Source organism: Bos mutus, chromosome 9, assembly GCF_027580195.1.
Source record: "Bos mutus isolate GX-2022 chromosome 9, NWIPB_WYAK_1.1, whole genome shotgun sequence".
NCBI classification, from domain to species: domain Eukaryota; kingdom Metazoa; phylum Chordata; class Mammalia; order Artiodactyla; family Bovidae; genus Bos; species Bos mutus.
This window is the reverse complement of record NC_091625.1, coordinates 102022299-102046439: the sequence shown is the minus strand read 5'-3', so window position 1 is coordinate 102046439 and position 24141 is coordinate 102022299. Positions and strand designations below refer to the sequence as shown.

General features: G+C 49.2%; 1 protein-coding gene across 21 annotated transcripts in view; it reads right to left on the bottom strand.

The window, feature by feature from the left end:
* The window catches only part of AFDN (afadin, adherens junction formation factor), a 112884-nt gene extending 91331 nt beyond the window's left edge, over positions 1 to 21553 (bottom strand). For 17 of the 21 annotated variants that reach the window (XM_070377037.1, XM_070377040.1, XM_070377044.1 and 14 more), the window contains exon 1: positions 21213 to 21552. In XM_070377037.1, the coding sequence (XP_070233138.1) occupies positions 21213 to 21317 (105 nt within the window). In that variant the 5' untranslated portion in view covers positions 21318 to 21552. Of the gene's footprint in view, positions 1 to 8186; positions 8330 to 21212 lie in introns of those variants that run through there. The other 4 variants (XM_070377056.1, XM_070377051.1, XM_070377057.1 and 1 more) reach the window with 2 other exon arrangements.
* Between the last annotated feature and the right edge of the window lie 2588 nt (positions 21554 to 24141).

The window sequence follows — 24141 nt, the reverse complement described above, 5'->3', positions numbered from 1 at the left end:
CCCCAACAGCAGAGGCCCCAGGACGCAGACGGTGCTGGGGCCACGAGTCTGCTGGGGGCCGGCCGGGGTGCCGCAAGACAAAGGCTCCCTGCGTCGTGCAGTAATAATTCCCACGGGGTGGAGAGGAAGAAGTGGGGAAGGAGGGGAAGGATTGTCTGGAAGGAAGGAAACAATAAAAACCAACACCCAGGGTCAGACTTCCAAAGCTGGGACACAAATCAGCTCAAAGGCAAAGCCCACTTCATAGTAACATTTTTAAACCACATTAAATGCAAATGTTCAGTAAAAACAGAATAGCAATCTATAATAAATGTTTTAAAAAGACATGAAAACTGTAATTTAGAAACAAAAAAATAGACTCAGAACAGACACTAAGCCCAGGGGATAAGATGCTTCTCTCTTCAGCTAAATCATCTTCACCCCCTCCAACTCCAGGTGATGGGGAAGAATAGCAAACAGACTCTCTTCTCAGGGACTTGTGATCCAACAGGAGAACCTCGCGACAGGCGGACACCGACAAGCGAGGCAGAGGGACCAGTCCCCAGAGCCGGAGGGACCCAGTCCCGGGATGCAGAGGGACCAGTCCCGGGAGCCGGAGGGACCCAGTCCCGGGATCTGGAGGGAGGTGCGGCCAGCAGCGCGTCTGGAAGCAGCAGGACCGCGACGGTCTGGGCAGAAGGAGACGGGGCGGGCGGCACCGGGGCTTCTCAGGACGGAGCGCCACACCGGGCTCCGGCGGCCACGGTGCTCTCCGGGTGACAGCTCAGCCGCCTGAGGGTCTGAACGGGAAACTGCACCACTGAACTGAAGGTTGAGAAGCGCACAGCCCAGACTGTGCCAGCAGCAAGACGTGCTGAGACGCGAAAGATGCCAACGATGCTTTGGAGGCAGAGCCGCCAGACTGGGGAGGGCTGAGGCCTGGGAGAACGGGGGAGACAAGAATGGGGCAAAGGGGCACCAGCAACCGAGACAAGGGGCAGCCGGGTGGTCCTTTGGCCAGGAGGCTGCAGGAGTCGCTGAGCGGAGAGAGCACGAGGCTGTGGGCACGGTCCGCTCAGGGCAGTGTGGGCGCTGGGTGCGGACGCGGCCGCTCAGGGCGGTGCGGGCGCTGGGTGCGGGCGCGGCCGCTCAGGGCGGTGCGGGCGCTGGGTGCGGGCACGGTCCACTCAGGACGGTGCGGGCGCTGGGTGCGGGCGTGGCCGCTCAGGGCGGTGCGGGCGCTGGGTGCGGGCGCGGCCGCTCAGGGCGGTGCGGGCGCTGGGTGCGGGCGCAGCCGCTCAGGGCGGTGTGCGCGCTGGATGCCCCGAGGAGGAAGGAGCTCTCGGGGAGCAGAGAGGAGGCGGCAAACCGGGGCTCCTCCACTCGGCACAGGAGAACGGACCGGACCCCGGGGCCAAGTGGAGACAAAGCCAGGGGATCGCATCAGAGGGCCTGGAGGTGATGACCGGGTCCTGGCAGCCCGAAGGACATTAGTGACCCAGACAAAAGCCGTCTGGGTGAACTCGAGGGTTGGGCCCTTAGGGTAACAAGCAAAAAAAAAGTTCTAAAATTTCATTTACATCTTTAAAATTAGACAAATGACATTGATAGTTGCACTCCACTGGTCACATCCACAAATACCCAAACTGGCAAAACAATCACATAGTCACTGGTTGTCTTCACAGCACAGAATGGTTAGCAGAGGTAAGCAACTCTAATATATACACAGGCAACCTTGGAGCTCTAATGAAGACTTTTACAATGAGGACTCCCCTGAAGACGCCACTTACTCCGTGACCAATATACCACTCTCCCACACACCACAGAGAAGACTAAAAGATAACTCCAGGAAACAAAACCACCTTTTTTTTTTTAAATGTTAATCTCATTAGAAAAGACCTTGATGACAGGAAAGATTGAAGGCGAGAGAAAAAGGGGATGAAAGAGGATGAGATGGTTGGATGGCATCACCGATTCAATGGACATGAGTTTGAGTAAGCTCCGGGAGTTGGTGATGGACAGGGAGGCCTGGCATGCTGCTGTCCGCGGGGTTGCAAAGAGTTGGACATGACTGAGCGACTGAACTGAACTAAATCATTTTTTAACCTATTATTTTCTCTACTGGGATGTTTGCAGACATAAGTTGAAAAAAACATTGTATCACTAAAAAAAATCAAACAAATTAGAAGGAAGTTTTAAATAGTCAGATAACCTTAACTATTTGCAACTACCAATAAGGCTGATTTGTCCAAGGCTCGTGGCTTAATTCCAAACTTCTAAAGCTCATTCTCTGGTTTTTGGAAAGGTTTTGTTTAAGTTCATTTATGTGCTGTATGTGCTTAAGTCACTCAGTCATGTCTGACTCTTTGTGACCCCATGAACTGTAGGCCAACAGGCTCCTCTGTCCATCAGATTCTCCAGTCAAGAATACTGGAGTGGGTAGCCTTTCCCTTCTCCAGGGGATCTTCACAACCCAGGGCGTGAACCCAGGTCTCCCACATTGCAGGCAGATTCTTTACTGTCTGAGCCACCAGGGAAGCTCATTCAGTTCAGTTCAGTTCAGTCGCTCAGTTGTGTCTGACTCTTTGCAACCCCATGAATTGCAGCACACCAGTCCTCCCTGTCCATCATCAACTCTCAGAGTTCACCCAAACTCATGTGCATTGAGTCGGTCATGCCATCCAACCATCTCATCCTCTGTCGTCCCCTTCTCCTCCAGCCTCCAATCCCTCCCAACATCAGGGTTTTTTCCCAATGATGTCAGCTCTTCACATGAGGTGGCCAAAGTATTAGAGTTTCAGCCTCAGCATCAGTCCTTCCAATGAACACCCAGGACTGGTCTCCTTTAGGATGAGCTGGTTGGATCTCCTTGCAGTCCAAGGAACTCTTAAGAGTCTTCTCCAACACCACAGTTCAAAAGCATCAATTCTTCGGCACTCAGCCTTCTTCACAGTCCAACTCTCACATCCATACGTGACCACTGGAAAAACCATAGCCTTGACTAGACGGACCTTTGTTGGCAAAGTAATGTCTCTGTTTTTTAATATGCTATCTAGGTTGGTCATAACTTTCCTTCCAAGGAGTAAGGGTCTTTTAATTTCATGGCTGCAATCACCATTTGCAGTGATTTTGGAGCCCAACAAAATAAAGTCTGACACTGTTTCCACTGTTTCCCCATCTATTTCCCATGAAGTGATGGGACCGGATGCCATGATCTTCGTTTTCTGAATGCTGAATTACTGCTAAAAAAGAAAAATATACCCCTCATATCCAAAGTAGTTCCACAATGAAAATCCTTAAGACACAAACCTATCTGTGTGAGTCTCCTCCTGATACTATAAATTCTGGTGGTAGAGAGTCTAATAGAATGGAGCCTGATTTAAGAAAAAAAGACAGCCCACACTCTTAAAAAACAGGGCCATCACTAAACTCAAGAGAATACAGGCCGCAACTCAAGCTAAGGCAATCACGATTTTAAAATAGGTGCTCCCTTGATTTTTTAGTTACTTTTCAAGTACATAACAACGAAGAAACAAATGACTAGTAAAATACATCCACTGATGGATAGAAAATTAAAAGACCAAAATGATTAAATATAAAAAAAATTTTTTTAATACAGGATAAAACATCAATATGTTTTATAAACAGCATTTGTGCAAATGGAAGAGATTAAAACAAACATCCCAAAAGAAAAAAAGACATGTCACATAGAAAGTGTAACGGTCGATGAATTTGTGAAAGACGCTCCTCCTCGACGGTGACCTGGGAAATGTGAAGTTTGAAACCAAGGACTTTCTGTCAGGCTGAGAAAAGATGAATTCCCAGCAACAGGGTCGGGTGAAGGGTCACACCCAGTGCAGCAGCGTGCGAACTGGAAGAGCCTGCTAAGGTAAGAACGGCAAAGGCTATCAAAACGCTCCATGTGTCCACCCCTCCAATGCAAACTGCTTTTGGAAATCCATTTCTATTTTATAGATATGCAACTACACAGAGATAATTAGGCAAAATACTCACAAGAACAGTACTAAAACAGTGTATCGTAGAGAAAAGTGTGAATAATGTGACTCCTACAAGGAATATTACATCGCCATTAAAAAACAAGAGCATTTTATGTAAGTGTTATAAAAGTGTCCATAGCTTCCTTCTAAGTAAAAATAACCCAGGTACCACTCACCTAAAAAAGCTTACTGTTAATTCTTCAAGAGCCACTGCCCCCAGGGGGTTCTGCTCCTAAACTCAGACACAGACATTAACACCGACGCAGCCACCGAGCTTCCAACTAGAGACGGAGCTCCAACCAAGAGGGGCGCACGCAGACCTTACAGTCACTGAGTTCTGAGTGTGCACACACCATTAGGCACAGCCCTTACCCGTGGCCTCCTTGATCTCAGGATAATGGTGCCAGGCTTTATCACAGGCCTTTCTTTATTGAAAAAATAAACAGAGGACAGAGTCCAATGTGAAAATACAGCGCCAAGAAAGAGGAGCCAGATGAAGTCACCCGTGACACCAAGGAAGGGCAGGAACACAGAGACACCGTTACAGGAGGTGGGAGGCCAGCGAGGTCGCCCAGCGTGGCGATGAGCACATCAGGGCTTCCCTGGGGTCTCAGATGGTAAAGAGTCAGCCTGCAACGCAGGAGATGTGGGCTCAATCCCTGGGTCGGGAAGATCCTCTGAAGGAGGGAATGGTTACCCACTGCAATACTCATGCCTGGAAGAGTCCATGGACAGAGGAGCCTGGTGGGCTACGGTCCACGGGGTCACAAAGAGCCGGACACCACTGACCAACTAACACTTTCACATCAAGGCCATTGGAGAAGAGCAGATCAGCAGGGGAGGACCGGACAAAGAAAGCAGGGGTCAGGATTTTTTTTAATTTTTTCAACTCTGGCTAAAGGATAACTGAAAAATTCTTTACGAGATGGGAATACCAGACCCCCTTACCTACCTCCTGAGAAATCTGTATGCAGTTCAAGAAGCATCAGTTAGAACCGGACATGGAACAACGGACTGGTTCCAAATTGGGAAAGGAGTATATCAAGGCTGTATATTGTCACCCTGCTTATTTAATGTCTATGCCGAGTACATCATGAGAAACACCAGGTTGGATGAAGCACAAGCTGGAATCAAGATTGCCAGGAGAAATATGCAGATAATACCACCCTTATGGTAGAAAGCGAAGAAGAACTAAAGAGCCTCTTGAAGAAACTGAAAGAGGAGAGTGAAAAACCTGGCTTAAAACTCAACATTCAGAAAACTAAGATCATGACATCCGGTCCCATCACTTCATGGCAAATAGATGGGGAAACAATGGAAACAGTGACAGACTTTAGTTTCTTGGGTTCCAAAAATCACTGCAGATGGTGTCTGCAGCCATGAAATCAAAAGACGCTTGCTCCTTGGAAGAAAAGCTATGACAAACCTAGACAGCATATTAAAAAGCAGAAACATTACTTTGCTGACAAAGTTCTGTCTAGTCAAAGCTATGGTTTTTCCAGTAGTCATGTATGGATGTGAGAGATGGACCATAAAGAAAGCTGAGCGATGAAGAATTGCTGCTTTCGAACTGTGGTGTTGGAGAAGACTCTTGAGAGTCCCTTGGACTGCAAGGAGATCCAGTCCACCCCAAAGGAAAAATCAGTCCTGAATATTTATTGGAAGGACTGATGCTGAAGTTGAAGCTCCAATACTTTAGCCACCTGATGCAAAGAGCTGACTCATTTGAAAAGACCCTGATGCTGGGAATGATTGAAGGCAAGAAGAGAAGGGGACTACAAAGGATGAGATGCGTGGATGGCATCATCGACTCAATGGCTGTGAGTTGGAGCAAGCTCCGGGAGCTGGTGATGGACACAGAGGCCCAGCGTGCTGCGGTCCATGAGGTCACAGAGTCGGGCGCGACTGAGGAACTGAGCTGAGCTGAAGGGCCCCACCAGGATTCCCAGGTTGTGCTCATCGTGAAGAACCCTCCTACCCGTGTAAGGAGACAAAAGAGACACAGGTTTGATCCCTGGGTGGGGAAGATCCCTTGGATCTTGGCAACCCACTGCAGTATTCTGCCTGGAGAATCCCACAGACCTGGCGAGCTACAGTCCATGGGGCTGCAAAGAGTCTGACATGACAGAAGTGACTTAGCACACACGCATGTACTCAAGGGGACCCCCACCTAACTAGTAGCCAAGTGCAAACCTGGGATGACCCTGAACGGCTCTCTTTCGTCCTCTGCTTGCATGTGAGCTGCGGCCTTCGTTCCACGAGACGAAGGCCCTACACCTGATCAGTCTCCTGCTGCCAGGCCGTTCCCCCTTCGCCCTGTGGCCTCTGCTGCCCGGGAGGGCCGGAGAGCTCAACTGCAAACGTCATCACCTTCTTTCACCTACAATGTTCTTACCTTGGCTTACAAGGCCCATAAGAAGCCCACCTGTTAACACGTGCAGCTCCTCAGTCAGCGGCCAGCGCCTTGTTCAGTTCAGTTTAGTGGCTCAGTCATGTCTGACTCTTTGCGACTCCATGGACTGCAGCACACCCGGCCTCCCTGTCCATCACCAACTCCCGCAGTTCACCCAAACTCATGTCCACTGAGTCAGTGACGCCATCCAGCCATCTCATCCTCTGTCATCCCCTTCTCCTCCCGCCCTCAATCTTTCCCAGCATCAGGGTCTTTTCCAATGAGTCAGCTGCACGCTTGTACGTCCAGATAAACACAGACACACACGATTTTCAGCCACTAGGCCATGCCGCAAAGACAAACAAACCCAAGAGCCCAGGTGCCCCGCTCCCAAGTCTCACTGCTCTCACCACGACACACCTCTCTATTCCAGGCTTCCGCACCCGCCCCGCCTGGGGAGAGGGATGAGCAGAAACAGAAGGTGGGCTTGGGGCTTAGAGCTGTTGCTCAGGGGGCCGCTCACGGGCCAGAGCAAGGCACACACGGTCAGGCCTGGTGCAAGAAGGCGAGCTCCCGGGACCCGGGTTCAGGGAGGCGCGGAGAGCCCCGAGGAATGGCGTGCCCGTGTGTGCACGGGCCCACAGACAGACTCAGCGGGTTCTTTCTAAGTCAGCTTTCCACGTTTTCTACAAATTCCTCAGGATTCAGAGCGAACATTTCCTGAAACGCACTGTGGGAAGCTGTGCCTACGCCCCAGGAAAGGCTCGGCCCAGGCGCTTCCCAGCCCCGCACGGCACAGGGCGCGGCCTGCAGACCTGGGCGCACCCCCCACAGGCTGCGCCCCTGCAGGCGTCTCCCAGCTCACCCCAGCCCCACGGGCATCAGCTGAGCACGTACTTGCTCAGTGAGTCAGGCTCTTGGCCAGGAACGCCCTCCGCGGAACCACCGAGAAGGTTCCCTGTCATCCGAAGATCCACGTCAACAGCTGCGCAGGGCGCCTGCCCCTCAGGATCCAGACGGGCGCGCACCGCGCTCCAGACACACCTCCCCATGCTCTTGCACACTCAGATGGGAGCCGCTGCGGAAAGCACAGGCGTGCACGGGGCTCGCAGGGGCCGGCCCGTGGAGGGGAGCGCCAAGGGAGCTGCAGCTGGGGGCCGGGGGCCTGCTGCCCCTCAGGGCGCCCCGGGCCCCTGACGCCGGGCAGCCCCTCACCCCCACCCCAGACGGCAGAGCAGGCCGCCTGCACACAGCGCCTACAGCACAGCGGGCACTTGGAAAACCACCCTGAATCAACAACCGCTGCACCGGCCCAATGACAGACCCGAGAGAAGGCTTAAATGTCATCCTTTTAAAAGCACTGAGCCACCAAAAAAAGAAATAAACAGAGAGATGCCACAGAAGCAATTTCTCACAACACTCAGGCCCTGAGGTAAGTGCATAACCGTTTCTGAATTTTTTGCTCAGACGTTCATAGAAGCAAACGGCAACTACCACTCTATTTAATGTAAAATCTGCCCGGTTTCTCAAGATTCGAGCTGCTGGTACCAATCACGCGCTTTTGTAACCACACACACTAATATAAAATGTCTAAAAATGTCATTAGACTAATACATGGAACATTTCTGAGCGTTGGAAACTTGCTTAGAAGCTGTGCAAACCACAAACGTAGTATTTGGTAGTTTAGGACACTTGGTGAAAAACACTAATAACCTTAACACTAAATTACATTTTGTACTGCAATATGAGCCACAAGACTCTAGAGGCAAACGCAATCTCAAAGTGGTGCAGACACAGACAGCGGGGCGGGTGCCAACCTGAAGTTCCCTGCGTCCAGCCATCCCGGGAAACCAGCTCAGGGAGCACGCCGAGGCCGCTGGCCTCGCAAACCCGGGCAGCAGACGTGCAGCTCCCCAAGTCAAGTATTCAGTCCCTGACTCGTAAAAGAAAAGCACACTCAGCTCCCACCGAGGAAGCTCCTCCACGCTTTACTGTCTCCTTCAAGAGGAGGAAACAGGCTCCTGAGCAGAGAAGGAAGAGCGTGATCTGGGAGGCCCCCTGAAACGGCCGTTTGGTCTGAAATCCTCCCTTCTATGTTGGGAAGGGCAACTATTTACTCGGGAGATGTTAGTTAGAATCGTCAGCAACAAGCAGGGAACAGCTCCAGAGAACTCTGCTGAAACCGCAGTGTCACCTGGGGGAAACTGCTAGTTAATATGTAAACAGCACCCTGGGAAGGCAGAGTCAGCAGGGCAAACAGGTTTCGCTTGTCACTCCATTTCAGGCTCAGACCAGGGAAGGGCCAGGGCCACACCCGGACCCAGGGGCGGGAGGCCCTTCAGGAAGCAAGGGGCCAGGTGAGGAGACACCGGACCCAGGCCGAACCCTGCGGCCGGAGCAGGGTCTCCATGCGGCAGGACCCCAGCCTCGGGGAGCGAGGGCCACCTGTGCCTCCCTGGGGACAGGAGACTGCTCCATCTCGGACACGTTTCACACTCCAGCTGCTGGTGACCGTGCAAGACACAAGCTGTCCAGGTCTGCAGACAGCGAGAAAAGACGGGCGGCCACTCCACGCTGACCACACAGCACCCTCACCCATCTAAAGACAAGGCACAGCAAGGCCTTCCAACCGATACACTCACGTTTATCTCCAGGTTGGTGCAAAAGCTAGCTGCGGAGTGGCACTGGCCACCTTCCTGACGCTGGACACATTGTCAGATACGGCTGCCACACATCTCAGCGCACATCTCTTGCTTTACGTTCTTTTTGCCAACGACTTATTACCTGCTGTTTATTTTATATTTATTTTAGACTACAGAAATGATGTTAGATAAAAATCAAATTCAAGCGATTTTTTTATTCGCGTTCAGAATGGGTTGTAAAGCAATGGAGACGACTTGCAGCATCAACACTTTTGGGCAGGAACTGCCAACGAACATGCAGCGCAGTGGGGGGTCCAAGAAGGTCTGCAAAGGCGACAAGGGCCTTGAAAACAGGGGCAGAGTGGCCGGCCATCGGAAGCCGACAACGGCTAACTGACAACGACCATCAAAGCTGATCCTCTTACAACTACATGGGAAGTTGCTGAAGAGCTCAGTGTCGACCACTCTACAGCCGTTCAGCATTTGAGGCAAACTGGAGAAGTGAAAAAGCTTGATGAGTGGATGCCTCGGGAGCTGACCAAAAAAACCTGTTATTTTATTTATTTATTTTTATTTATTTTAATTGGAGGTGAATTCCTTTACAATACTGTGATGGTTTTTGCCATACATTCACATGAATCAGCCATGGGTGAACATGTGTTCCCATCCTGACCCCCTCCCCGCTCCCTCCCCATCCCATCCCTCAGGGTGATCCCAGTGCACCAGCCCCGAGCACCCTGCATCGAACTGGACTGGCGATCTGTTTCACATATGGTAATATACACGTTTCAATGCTATTCTCTCAAATCATCCCACCCTCGCCCTCACCTACAGAGTCCAAAAGACTGTTCTATACATCTGTGTCTCTTTTGTTGTCTCACATGTAGGGTTATCATTACCATCCTTCTAAATTCCATACATACGCATTAGTATAATGTATTGGTGTTTTTCTTTCTGGCTTACTTCGCTCTGTGTAAGAGGCTCCAGTTTCATCCACCTCATTAGAACTGATTCAAATGCATTCTTTTTAATGGCTGAGTAATACTCCATTGTGTATATGTGCCACAGCTTTCTTATCCATTTGTCTGCCGATGGACATCTAGGTTGCTTCCATGTCCTGGCTGTTGTAAACAGTGCTGTGATGAACACTGGGGTACACATATCTCTTTCAATTCTGAAAACCTGTCATTTTAAAGTGCTGTCTTCTTTTATTCTGCAACAACAATGAACCGGTTCTTGACTGCATTGTGACATGTGACAAAAAGTGGATTTTATAAAACTGGCGATCACCAGCTCAGTGGCTAGACTGAGAAGAAGCTCCAAAGCACTTCCCAAAGCCAAACTTGTACCAAAAAATTCATGGTCACTGTTGGGGGTCTGCTGCCGGTCTGATCCACTACAGCTTTCTAAACGCTGGCAAAACCACTACATCTGAGAAGTATGCTCAGCAAATCGATGAGACGCAGCGAAAACTGCCAACGCCTGCAGGCAGCACCGGTCAACAGAAAGGGCCCAGTCCTCCTCCACATGTGGCCACGCTCAACCGCAGGTTGCACAATCAGCACCTCAAAAGCTGAACAAATTGGGCTACCAAGTTTTGCCCCATCTGCCATATTCATCTGACCTCCGCCATTTCTTCAAGCATCTCAACAACGTTCTGCAGGGAAAACGCTTCCACCACCAGCAGGAGGCAGGAGATGCTTTCCGAGAGCTCCTCAAACCCCAAAGCACGGATTTTTATGCTGCAGGAACAAACAAGCTGGCAAAAATGTGTTGACTGTAACGGTTCCTATTTTGGTTAATAACGATGCATTTGAGGCTAGTTATAATCATTTAAAATTCAGTCCAAAATCGCAATTACTTTTGTACCTACCTAATAGAAGATATATATACATATACATGTAACGTTTCATTGTATCATACCTCTGGTTATTCCTTAAAATTATGCCCTAAGTTGTTCTACTTATAAATTATTTTTCTAAAAAACCTGCAGGCACTGTTTTTGTTGCAGTGATCCTACACCTTCAGAGTCCGCAGTGCTGAGTTACAGGAACACTCTGTTCCAGAACCATGCAACCTGGGCAGATCACTGCCCCCAGCTTACCAGCTGTCCCCCACCTACAGGACTGCTCTGAAAACTAAGGGAGGTGATACAGGCAATGCACTCACACGAATGTCAAGCGCACAGACACTACACACCCACAGAACGCTACCTCTCACACCTGTCATCACAGCAACCTACAAGGCTTTTAAAAGCTGGATTCCCGACAAAAACTGTAAACTTAATAACATGATCAATAACAAATGATCCAGCACTGGGTTAAAAGTGTAAGTAATTAATAACCAAGTATGTATACTTCAAGCATTTCCCAAATGTTCAAAAGAAACACACAATTTTCATAATACAAAGAAAGCAAATGCGTTAACTCCTTCATGTCTAATAACATTTTCAAGAATATACTTCAAAAATAAACCATAAAACAACATCATAAAATTTTTTAGTGCTTTTCCAGATTTACTGGCCTTAATTTTACTGTTCTTGACATTTCCAAATAACAATTTAATGAAGGTTATCAGATCAGATCAGATCAGTCGCTCAGTCATGTCTGACTCTTTGCGACCCCATGAATCGCAGCACGCCAGGCCTCCCTGTCCATCACCAACTCCCGGAGTTCACTGAGACTCACGTCCATCGAGTCAGTGATGCCATCCAGCCATCTCATCCTCTGTCGTCCCCTTCTTCTCCTTCCCCCAATCCTCCCAGCATCAGAGTCTTTTCCAATGAATCAACTCTTCGCATGAGGTGGCCAAAGTACTGGAGTTTCAGCTTTAGCATCATTCCTTCCAAAGAAATCCCAGGGCTGATCTCCTTTAGGATGGACTGGTTGGATCTCCTTGCAGTCCAAGGGACTCTCAAGAGTCTTCTCCAACACCACAGTTCAAAAGCAGCAATTCTTTGGCGCTCAGCCTTCTTCACAGTCCAAATCTCACATCCATACATGACCACTGGAAAAACCATAGCCTTGACTAGACGGACCTTTGCTGGCAAAGTAATGTCTCTGCTTTTGAATATGCTATCTAGGTTAGTCATAACTTTCCTTCCAAGGAGTAAGCATCTTTTAATTTCATGGCTGCAGTTAGCATCTGCAGTGATTTTGGAGCCTAGAAAAAGTCTGATACTGTTTCCCCATCTATTTCCCATGAAGTGATGGGACCGGATGCCATGATCTTCGTTTTCTGAATGTTGAGCTTTAAGCCAACTTTTTTACTCTCCACTTTCACTTTCATCAAGAGGCTTTTTAGTTCCTCTTCACTTTCTGCCATAAGGGTAGTTATAAAAAATGATTTTTAAAAACTGAAATCAACAAGTTTGGCATAAAAACACACGAATGATTCTATGAAGTCTACAAGGCCACCTTTGCCAAAACAGAATTAAAAACATATTTCAAAATACTTGAGGTCCTCAACATGAACCATGGTGAAGACACTGTCCACAGTGCTCTGGGCAAGACCCTCCTGAGTAAGATAAGCCCAGCTCATCTACAAAGGAGCCGTTCACAGATTCACTAATTCAGCAACTCAGGTTTCAGATCTGTATTGTATTACTCTGGCAAATTAAAACAACATGTCTATTAATAAATATGTCTCATTCTGTGGTTAAAAACAGTGCTCCATCAAAACGATTTAGTAATACTACCTATAAAAAGAAAATGGTCACCAAAGCTTCAAATGAACTCACACCTCGCCATGAAAGAACAGCACAACATATCTGCGGCAGAAAGTTGCCACTAAGTAGATAAATTAATCTTAAGTGTTGGTAATCTTTAACATAAATTCAATATTCTCATATTTTGTTTTCGCCATATGCATTTTTAAAAGTAGTATGCTCACATACTATTTATAAGTATTAAAATCCCATGTCGTGCACAGTGGATCTTAGAATATAAACACTAATCTGTGCAGTCTGTCTCTCTCCGGAGAGACAGTAACGCTATGGGGGAGCACAGCCAAACCCAGCAGGAGAAAGCCCTCTCAGGGTCGGTCGCTGCCATCTGCAGAGCGCAAGCTTGGAAGGGGAGGCCTGGAAGCACAGACAAGTGCCAGAAGACAGAGCCCACATCAGCAACACAGCTACCAACCAGGTTACCTGGAATATCAGACTCCAACGCTCAGAACTAGACACTGACCAGGAGGAAGTGGGCCACACCACAGCCCGAGTGAATCAGAGCAATGAAACTTCAGTCACCCTTCAGCTAGGTTGTAGCCAGTATCTCTCAACAGCAAAAATGTACATGCTTGCATCTCACAAATTCAAATTTTTCTATTTTTCCAGTAGTCATGTATGGATGTGAGAGTTGGACCATAAAGAAGGCTGACCGTGAAGAACTGATGCTTTTGAACTGTGTGGTGTTGGAGAAGACTCTCGAGAGTCCCTTGGACTGCAAGGAGATCCAACCAGTCCATCCTAAAAGAAATCAGTCCTGAATATTCATTGGAAGGACTGATGCTGAAGCTGAAACTCTAATAATTTGGCCACCTGATGCAAGGAATTAACTCACTGGAAAAGACCCTGATGCTGGGAAAGATTGAAGGCGGGAGGAGAAGGGGATGACAGAGGATGAGATGGTTGGATGGCATCACTGACTCGATGGACATGAGTTTGAGTAGGCTTTGGGAGATGGTGAAGGACAGGGAAGCCTGGTGTGCTGCAGTCCATGGGGTCGCACAGAGTCGGACACGACTGAACGACAACAAATGAAAATAGGTATTATTTATAAATAAAAATAAGTAAATATATGCAAAATAAATGAATGTATGTTAAAACCTATCTTTCTATCATAAGGAGAATTACGTTCGACTTTAAATGATATGTATCTGTTAACTGTATAGCCCTAGTCCGAAAATACCAAGAACATAGACTTTAATATCTGCCTTAGAATGTTTCAAAAATGAGCTGAAACCAAAGCTCTTAAAAGCAATCACCAAGTGTTCCAGGCAGAGCTCACACCAAGGCAGGAGGCCCTGGCCCCTCTCAGGTCCGCGGTGAGGTCAGACGCGCTCCTGGGCCCGCAGGCGCTGGAGCCTCGCAGCGGCGGCCGGCAGGCGGGCGGCTGGGGCAACCCGCGGGCTCACCGCGCCGACCACAGTGGGGCGCCCGTCCCTGCGGCAGTCACGCCTAAAGAGGGCCCATCTCGCTCAGGACTGCCTCTGGTGGAGCTGGAGGGACGATCAGTCTTACCGGACGTGGACTCAAGCACCTCGGTCCGGCACCCTAGTTGCTGAAGTGCAAACCGCGCATGAAGGACTAGGGCTGCTCGTCAGAGCCCAGCGAACGTCCCGGAAAGCCCGTGGGCAGCGACCAAACGAGGCACGTTTCTCACGGAAAACCACGTCCACCTCGGAGAGCTGAGGGCGCACCGCGGCTTCGCGGGCTCGGGGGCTCGGCCTCTCCTCAGAGACCAGGGAAGCGAGCCCCTTCCTGCAAGGGCCGCCAGCGACCAGCACACCTGAGCTTGGACAGGGACTCCGATGTCCGAAAACGGGTCTCCACCACCGTGCTTGGTGGTGCGGGTTTAGCCACCAAGTCGTGTCCGACTCTTGCGACCCTATTGACTGTAGCCCACAGGCTCCTCTGTCCATGAGATTCTCCAGGCAAGAACACTGGAGTGGGGTGCCGTTTCCTTCTCCAGGGGATCTTCCCGACCCAGGGCTCGAACCCGGGTTTCCTGCATTGCAGGCAGATTCTTTACCAACTGAGCTAGGAGGGAGGCTTCCCAACACTTAAGATTTTTCTAGTCAATGCTGACATAAACAAATGGGCTATTTTTATATGGTTTAAAGAAATGTATCAACATGTGGGGAAAATCCACATAACTCAGAGAACCTGTATTTTCCAAGCGGTCAGTGCTCCGTGGCCCAAAACCACACGTGGGTACAAGACCCATTCAAAGTGCAAAACAGACAAATGGGTGTTAACCGAACAATAGGAAAAAGATTTAAAACAATCTTCCAACGGAGAATTAGTACCAGAAACAGAAACACTTAGGCTCAAAGCAGAAATCTTCATAAAACTGACTCTTAACTTTTATTACCCTTGTCTTTTAGAAATAATCACGCCAATAATGCCCCCAAGTATTTGCCAACACAAAAATACATTACAGTGAAAAATGTAAGATAACCTAGGAACTCATTAAGAAGCTCATGTATAATAATGATACACTATAAACTTATATAAAACCAGGGTAGATTTTACAAGCTTTTTTCTGTAAATCTGGAGCACTCAGAAATTTATTCAGAAAATAATATCAACACCTACCTAAAAATAATGTCTCTGCGAGACCTCTTCCCAAGGCCCAGAACTAAGTGTGTATGTGGAGAGGCGCGTGCTTTTAGGAACACAGTGGCTTTTAAATATTTGCCTGTGCTGTTGCTCCCAAACCATTTTCTCTACCAACCACGTAGAACTCGTCCAGACTCAGAGCAGAAGGGCGAAACTGGCAACGTCCAGCCTCCACACCAAAAGCTGAGAATAGCAGCACAAGAAGAAATTACAAGTTAGAAATTGTGCTGGCTCTCCTGCAAGACTCAGGAAATAAAAAGAATAGTAAGTCGCCATGGGAAGTACCACTATTAGCCGACAAGGATACAGAGAAAGTATGTTCTTTAAAGGAACAAATGGTTTAAACTAGTGGAGAGCGGGAGCCTGACTTTCCTTTAACAGAACATGTGTGAAATGGAGCAACAGAGAACTATTAAGCCGTGACTCAGAATACGGCAAACCCACCAGACAACAGTGAGCATGAGCAGAGCGTCGCGGGCCAGGCCCTCCACGCAGCTCTCGGGCTGGGCTGGGGGGCTGCAGGGAGCTAGGGCAGACCCGAGCCCCTGTGGAAGCCCGGGCCCCGCTGTTTGCACCGCGGTCGGGGGCTCAGACAGACTCAAGGGTGACGCGTCCTCCCCCAGCGTGGGGGGCTGCGGGCACGCTGCTTAGTCTCTAACGTACGACTGCAGGTCACGCAACTTCCCGCCACTGTCCTGGGCATCAGCACGGTAACTGAGTGCACCGGAAGCAAGACCAGCCAGGGAACCAAAAGCAACAGAAAAACCGGGAGCGAAGACCGGCAGACTCCACCTAAACAGGTCTTCACTGAAGAGGTCAGTTCAGTTTATGTTACATGAGTACTGTTCGCGTCTATTTTATGTATAATAGAGGAAAGCAAGCCTCTACCAAAATAACTGCTATGTTATCTACTAGTGTTTTCCGATATTACATCAAGTTCAAGTCTGGCAAAACTGTTTATAAGCAGATTAATCTATGCCACCAGAATAATAGCCAACCACTAATAATAATGCTTTATGTACCACAATTACTCAATTAAATCCCTATTGACATAACCCTAAGCCTTCTTCTCTTAAACATCCCACCAACTTGGTATCATATCCTGGTTTTCTGTGAATCAAATTTTTTCGCGAATATGAAAGTTCTGCTATTCAACTATTGCTGCTGTTTGGTTGTTAAATGGTGTCTCTTTGCAACTCCAAGGACTGCAGCATGCCAGGCTTCCCTGTGCTTCACCGTCTCCCAGAATTTGCTTAAACTCATGGCCACTGAGCTGGTGATGCCATCCAACCATCTCATCCTCTGTCACCCCCTCCTTCTCCTGCCCTCAATATTTCCTAGCATCAGGGTCTTTTCCAGTGAATCAGCTCTTCACACAAGGTAGCCAAAGTATTGGAGCTCTGTATTCTACTATTAACCACAATCAAAATCTGGCAATTCTAGAAATGCCTGTATTTACAACATTTACATTCCATTAAGTCCATAAACCACATAAAGGAAAAAGTACTGCTTCGTTGGCAGGAACACAGCAAAGTGAAGCTGGTCGAGATGCAGCTTCAAGTCAAGGTAAGGAGACAGCGGTGCCCTGACCTCACACCCACAAACACAAACCACAACCAATTACTACAGAAGAAAAAAAAATTTTTTTTAAGGAATAGAGATGCCTATAAATACTAAAAACACATCAGTGGCAGCTGCCTATCTCATCACACACTAGTCACCAGATCTTCCGAAGTACCAAGGTTTAATAACACAACTGCTGTTTCCAAAATAGTCTCAAATATAGTTAAGTTGTATGATAAAGCATAGTTACAACCTAAGCATTAGTCCAAAGTATAGATTAAACTCTGTGCTTATTTGCTCAGTCATGTCCGACTCTTAGCGACCCCATGGACTGTGGCCCGCCAGGTTCCTCTGTCCATGGGATTCTCCAGGAAAGAATACTGAAGTGGGTTGCCATGCCCTCCTCCAGAGGATGTTCCGGACCCAGGGATCAAACCCAGGTCTCCCACATGGCAGGTGGATTCTTTACCATCTGAGCCACCAGGGAAGCCCAGTTCAAGCTCCAAATTACGCAATTACTACGACCTCATCTGAAGACTTCCTCCTCCACCTCTGCTGACAAACTACGAGTTGTTTTTCACACGCACCCCTGGGTGGTCTGGGTCGTATGAAGCACCACGTTACTTCTCCAGACTAATCAGAGTACCAAAGTATAACATATCCACCTTCAGTAAAGAACAGAGGGGTGTCCACAAAAATTCTAGGTTAACCTTTTTCCCATCGATGCCAAAAAAAAGGCAATGAATTCACTAAGTAATACGTATCTCCCAAAAGTGAAGTGGTCAGCCAACTACGCAGCACAGGCTTTGCACTCAGGTGTACAGTTTATGCAGAAGAATAAGACACGAAACGACAAATATTTAACCGTCTAACAGACAATTTCACTAAGCTTTTAAAAAGTTCACTTCCCTGTGTAGTCAAGAATAAAGGTACACAAAAAGGAAACCACATTCAGCATTCTTTTCACAAAGTATTCACTGAGCACGCACCATGTGACAGACGTGCCATTGACATTTCAAACAATAAAATGCGAAGCTCTCGCCTTCATGCAATCAGAGAATGATTCAGACAAAACCAGTGGCTACAATGACAAAATGAGCTAAACAACGGAACACCCAACAGCATGCAGACTTCTGGGTAACCAGAGAAGCCTTCTTCTGAGGAAGTACAGAGATTAGCAACAAGAACTGCTATGATAAATTATCAGAAACCCCTAAAAGAAGTGAAGGCTTAACATTAAAAGTAAGACAAGGACAGGCGGGACTAAGAAGCTCTTATAAGCATTATCAAGCACTATAGCTCTCCATGGTAATCAAGATATTAATTCAGCTTAATATCAATTTCTTGGTGATAAAGCACTGACTCTAAGTTTAGATCACCAACTTTCATTTTAAATATAATCAGGGATGAAAAACACACAATGATAAAATATAGTCTGTTTCTTCTTTGGAAGCCCTTCTGCATACAAAGGTGAATACGAAGCAAACTTAACGAAGCTGAAGTTAGAACATATTCTAATTTTCTTTAAAGAGAGAGTAATCCAAAGAGCCAAGCTTATCATCTCCTTAAACATAAACACCCCAGATCAGAAGTTAGCAATGCTGCCTGAAACCACCAACCACAGACGGTCAATAGTTCTGTAATTTGGTAAGAGGCTTCTCTGGTGGCTCAGACCAGAAAGAGTCTGCCTACAATGCGGGAGACCAGGGTTTGATCCCTGGGTCGGGAACATCCTCTGAAGAAGGAAATGGCAGCCCACTCCAGTACTTTTGCCTGGAAAATCCCATGGACAGAGGAGCCTGGTAGGCTACAGTCCATGGGATCGAAAAGAATGACTTCACTTCACTCACTGTGATCACTGTAACCCCTCCAAAAAAGCCGCCAAAAGAAAACAAACCAACAACTACACTCTTGTATATGTACATAAAAAAGATTCTCCAAATATATAAATACGTGCCTTACAACTTATCTTTACAAATCAAATTCTGAAGTACAGTTGCTCGACATTTACTGACTATAATAAAGGCCAGTATGATGTTACATTCTTATAAGGAAAATTATTTGTGATGGAGAAATAGAGTGAAAAATTCATTGTTTCCCAGATATTAAAAAAAGTTCAGACAAAAAAGTTTAGATAAAGCAACTCAAATCCACTGGCTTTAAAATATTGATTTAGGGAATTATTAACTTTAGTTTACCTTCATGATAATGAAAAACACATGCTAAATGTGAAGCTTAAACTTCCAAAGGCCAGAATAAACAGACACACAGCAGGCAAAGGCTCTCCAGAAAACAAAGAATACAAGTGTAAACCAAGTACCAGACATAATGCAAGAGCGGAGAAGACAACACGGATATTGTAAAAAGCCAACTTATTTCATCAAGAAACACTTTCTAATATAATCTTGGAGGACCATTCTAGACGTGTTCAGGTGTAAGCGGGGAGGCTGTTGTGTCTTGTTGCTAAGTCATGCCTGACACTCCTGCAACCCCGTGGACTGTAGCCCACCAGGCTCCTCTTTACATGGGACTCTCCAGGCAAGAACATTGGAGTGGGCTGCCATTTCTAAATGAAATATATAATCATTTGCCTGAAATGTCCTTCAACTTTTGCTTTGCTTCAACATCTGCATAGCAACTTTTCACCCGCAGAATAACCAGAAAAAACATAGTTCTCTGAATGACAGGCCAGTTTTACTTTAAAAACTACTCAGACAGTGTATCTCAGAAAGGACAGAAGTCTCAACCGAGTGCTTAAAAACAGAATTTAATAAAATCAACTGTGTTTCTGATTCAGGATTTTTTAAAATGCCAGTGCATTCAGAATCCCAAAGAGTAAACTGAATTATCTATCACTAAAGTGAAAAAAGATTCCTTTTCTCAACCAGAGTTGGGAAATTTCTGAAAAAAAAAAAAAATTATAAATAGGTCCATTCAAACAGAAAAACAAAACTATGTACCAAAATATTTTACATCTGAATTTTTTAAACCAGAAAAAAGAAAAATGAACTCATTATTCTGAAAGACAACATAATCCTGAAGGTAAATGACTGCACGTCTCTTTTCAAAGACCTGCTAATAAACCTATGAATGAACACAACTACGCATTATTCATTTGTTTACTAGCACCTAACTCATAAAATCATTAGAGAAGGTGAGTTGTGAACCAGGAGTAACTTATCAATTGGCAACCTGAACCTAATAATTCATATTGGCATTCAACTACGTATTAAAACGAATGTCTCTGCCAGTGCAGACGGAAGAAATGGATCTCCCCCCCTCCCCCATCATGGGCAAAATTAAGACGCTGAGACGCTAAAAGTCAAGTTTGCTCAAAACTATGAACTGGGGTTTAATAATAAGGCATTCAATTTCATGAGAATGCTCAAATTCATCCAACAGGATTGGGGCCCCAAAGACGGCATTTCAGTAAACAGTATTAACTTGTAATTACCTACTGGGACAAATCAGAAATAGATGCTAGTAAAACCATTCCCTAGGAGGACACGAGTCCCGGGTAAGGTGTCTCTCCCGCGGCTGGAGGATGGGCTCTCAGGGTCCCTCCCTGAGCCCTCCCCTCCACGGCCCTCCCACACCTCTCCCAGACCAACGCACTGGGAGGAGACCTATTTAAAAAACAGAAAACTGCTGGGAATTCTTTCAGCCTCTCTGCCACAAACAACTACCATTGTCCCAGGCCAAAGGCAAGCGAGATTTCCTCCTTTTCCAGGAGCACACCCAGGGCGGGCTACCCCCAGCCAGGCCCGGAGCCACCGTGCGCGCCCCGCCCTGCGCCCCTCGCCCCTCCCCAAAGCCCCCCCACCCACCCGATCTCCCCAACCCCCCTCCCCTCCCCCTCTCGACACCCTCCCCCTCCCGACCCTCGCCCTCCCCCTCCCCCCGCCCCTCCCCCGCCCAGCCCCCTCCCCTCCCCCCCGGGCCCGCGGCCGCGCGCACGGCCGGCGCGGGGAGGGGCGCCCGCCCGTCCACCTGAGCGCCGGCAGCGAATGGGAGGGACCGCCTCTCCGCGGAGTTCAATTCCGGGCCGCGTTATCAGCGGGGCCGCACGGTCGGAACAACTTCCCCGACATTCGCTGTGCGCGCCGGGCCTCCGAGCCCGGCGCCGAGCCCCGCGGCCGGCCACACGCCCGCGCGCCCCGGGGACAAAGGTCCTCCGGGCGGGGGCCCCGCCAACCGCGTCCCCGCCGCGCCCCCCCGCCCCCGCCCCGCGCCCCCCGGTCCGGGCGCCCCCCGCCCCGCGCAGGTGAGCGCGCCCCGCCCGCGCCCGCGGCCCGCACCTCGGTGGGCTGGCTGATCTCGAACAGGTCCAGTCGGTTGGCGTTCCAGTGCTGGATGATGTCGGCCAGCTTCCGCCGCTCCTCGTCGCGGCCGCCCGCCGACATCCTCCGGCCGAGGGGTCGGCTCGGCCGAGGGGCCGCGCGCCGGGGTCGGCGGGCCCGGCTCGCCGCCTGTCCGCCTCGGTCCCACCGGCCGGCGCCCCGCGCTCCCGGCTCCGCGCGCCCTGCGCCCCCCGCGCGCCCCGGCCCGGCCGCCTCGGCTCTCGGCTCCGCGGGCTGCTTGGCCGCGTCCGCCGGCCCCGCGTCCGCCGCCGGCCGGTGTGAGTGCGCCCCGAGCGCCCGCCCCGCGCCGCCCCGCCCGCCGTGCGCGCCCCCGCCCGCGCCGCCCCGCCCGCCCGCGCCGCCGGCCTCCGCGAGGTGCTGCTGCTGCGCGCGCGCCGGGCGGGGCTGGTCCCGGCGGGCGGTAGGGTCCGACCGCCGCGCCGGGCGCGGACCGTGCCGGATGCAGAGGCGGGTACCGGGTTCAGACGGGCGGGCCGGGTTTAGGTGGTACCGGCTTCGGACCGACGGTCCCGCGTCAGATGGGCGGGCCGGGTTCGGACGGTACCGGGTTTGGACCGGCGGTAGCAGGTCCGACCGGGGTATTGGGTGGGCGGGGTTTGGAGGGACAGTACCAGGTCCGATCGGGGGGCCGGGTTTGGTCCAATCGGGGGGCCGGGTTCGGAAGGTACTGGGTTCAGACGGGCTGGCTGGGTCCATATGCTGATGTGTTGGGTCGGCCGGCCTCGGGTCGGGCTCGTGGGTGGAGTTCGGATGGACGGTACCGGGTCCTCCGGGCGGGCCGGGTTCGGCCAGGCGCGCTGGGCTGTCGAGGCCTCCGGGCCAGGACGCGCGGAGCCCCTGTGCGCGCTGACCACACGGGGCCCGCAGCGCCCGACCAGGCCAGCACCGGGGTGACCCTGTCCACCCCGCCCGGGCCTGGGCCCCCTCGCCCGTGTTTGTCCCGCGGTGTCCGGGTCACGTGTGGACCGGAAAACCTGTCCTCTCCCAGCACAGGCTTCCAGCCACGGGGGAGGGGGTCCCCCGAGGTGCCCCCGCGGGGAGATGCTGCCTGTCTACTGCGCGGGCGCCTCTCAGGCTCCCGGTGTCCGCGCAGACCCCACATTCATTTCAGGAGCAAGTTTTGTCCATTTTAGGAATGCTTATGTCATTAGGGGTTTTTCAATTGCCTCTCCCCGGTGCCCGCCCCCTTAAAAAAAATAATAAACTGGCCGCAGAACACCTGTCAGCAGACAGATCTCCGTGCTGCGCGGGACCAGGTGAAACCAGCCTCCTGCCTTATCTGTGATGTGTGGGAACAAAAAGCCCTCATCTCTGAAATACCACGCCAAGTGATGAAAACAGCGAGCTGCGTTTGACAGAGCCTCTTTATTTGTGTCATTACTTTGTCCTTTGCAGCGTGGAGACGATTTTCCTCTCCACCAATTGGATTTCTTCTTTTCTGGGAAAGATGAGAATTCTATCATCCCTGCTGGGTTTTGTCTTCAGCTCTCTTTTCTGCAGCACTGGTACAGTTCAGCTTCATAAGGAGGCTTTTCAGCAGAGAAGCCTGCGGTGTTGAACCAGTGCCACGGGGGGATGAATTCTTCAATAGATCTCTGGCCTCCTTTCTCAAAATTAAAATGTGGTGACTTGCAGAAAAGCATATGTGTATAAACAGCACATCCCTGTTCCGACATTCTGTTCCTTTATGCCTTTTAGTTCCTGTGCTTCTTTATAGACTCAAGTCGTTTTCTGTTTTGAGATTTTGGTTTTTTGTTTGTTTGTTGTGGTGAACATCACAGTGTCCATACAGCTCAGAACTGTCCAGCTAGGTTGCACGCATGCCATGTGGGTCATCAGCTATACTGTCAGCTGAATTCTAACAGTAAGAGCTTTATTCCTGACGATGCTGTTAGCAAGGATCACTTGGCTGTTAGAGAAAAAAAAATGAGTTTGCAAAGCTGGCAGTTAGGTTGCTGATGTCTGAAATAAGTACACGTGGAAAATTTAGTATTGCTGGAAAATAAAAATGGGCTCCCTGTAGTGGTGTTTTTGTAATAAAAATATAAAGCACACACGAAATGCCTACAGTTTGATGCAGAGAAGGCTCTAAATCAAAGCTCATTTTTATCATTTTTTCGACTCATTAAAAATCCCCATTGGTGTTATGAGTGTATGAGCATATAGCTCCTCTGTCCATGGGAGTCTCCAGGCAAGAATACTGGAGTGGGTTGCCATTTCCTTCTCCAGGGGATCTTCCTGACCCAGGGATCAAACCTGCGTTTTCTGCTTTGGCAGGGGAATTCTTTACTGTCTGAGCCACCACATAAGCCCATACAGTTCATAGGAGGTCCCAACCAATGTGAGTTTCTTGACAAAGGTTTAAAAGCAAGGTGAAACCCATAGAATACCTATGATTCTTAAATTGTGTGTGTGTGTGTGTGTCGCTCAGTCGTGTCTGACTCTTTGCAACCCCATGGACTATAGCCTGTCAGTCTCCTCCGTCCATGGGCTTTTCCAGGCAAGAATACTGGAGTGGGTTGTCATTTCCTTCTCCAGAGGATCTTCCAGAACCAGGGATTGAACCCTGGTCTCCTGCACTGCAGGCAGATTCTTTACCGTTTGAGCTACAGGGAAGTTCTTAAATCATGAAGACCCCTATCTATTTAGGCCATGAAAATTTAAGGGTAACAAATTCCTCTGCTAGTTGTTATTGTTCAAGGCCCAAGAAAATGTGCTGAGCCATATGTTAATTTTGATGCCACATTATAAGAAGAATAAGTGGGCATGCCCTCCATCTTCTGTTCTCATTGCACTGCTGAGTTCTGATACATTTCGGAAATCACATGTAAGTGCTATTCAAGAGATGCTATATGAAAATTGAGTT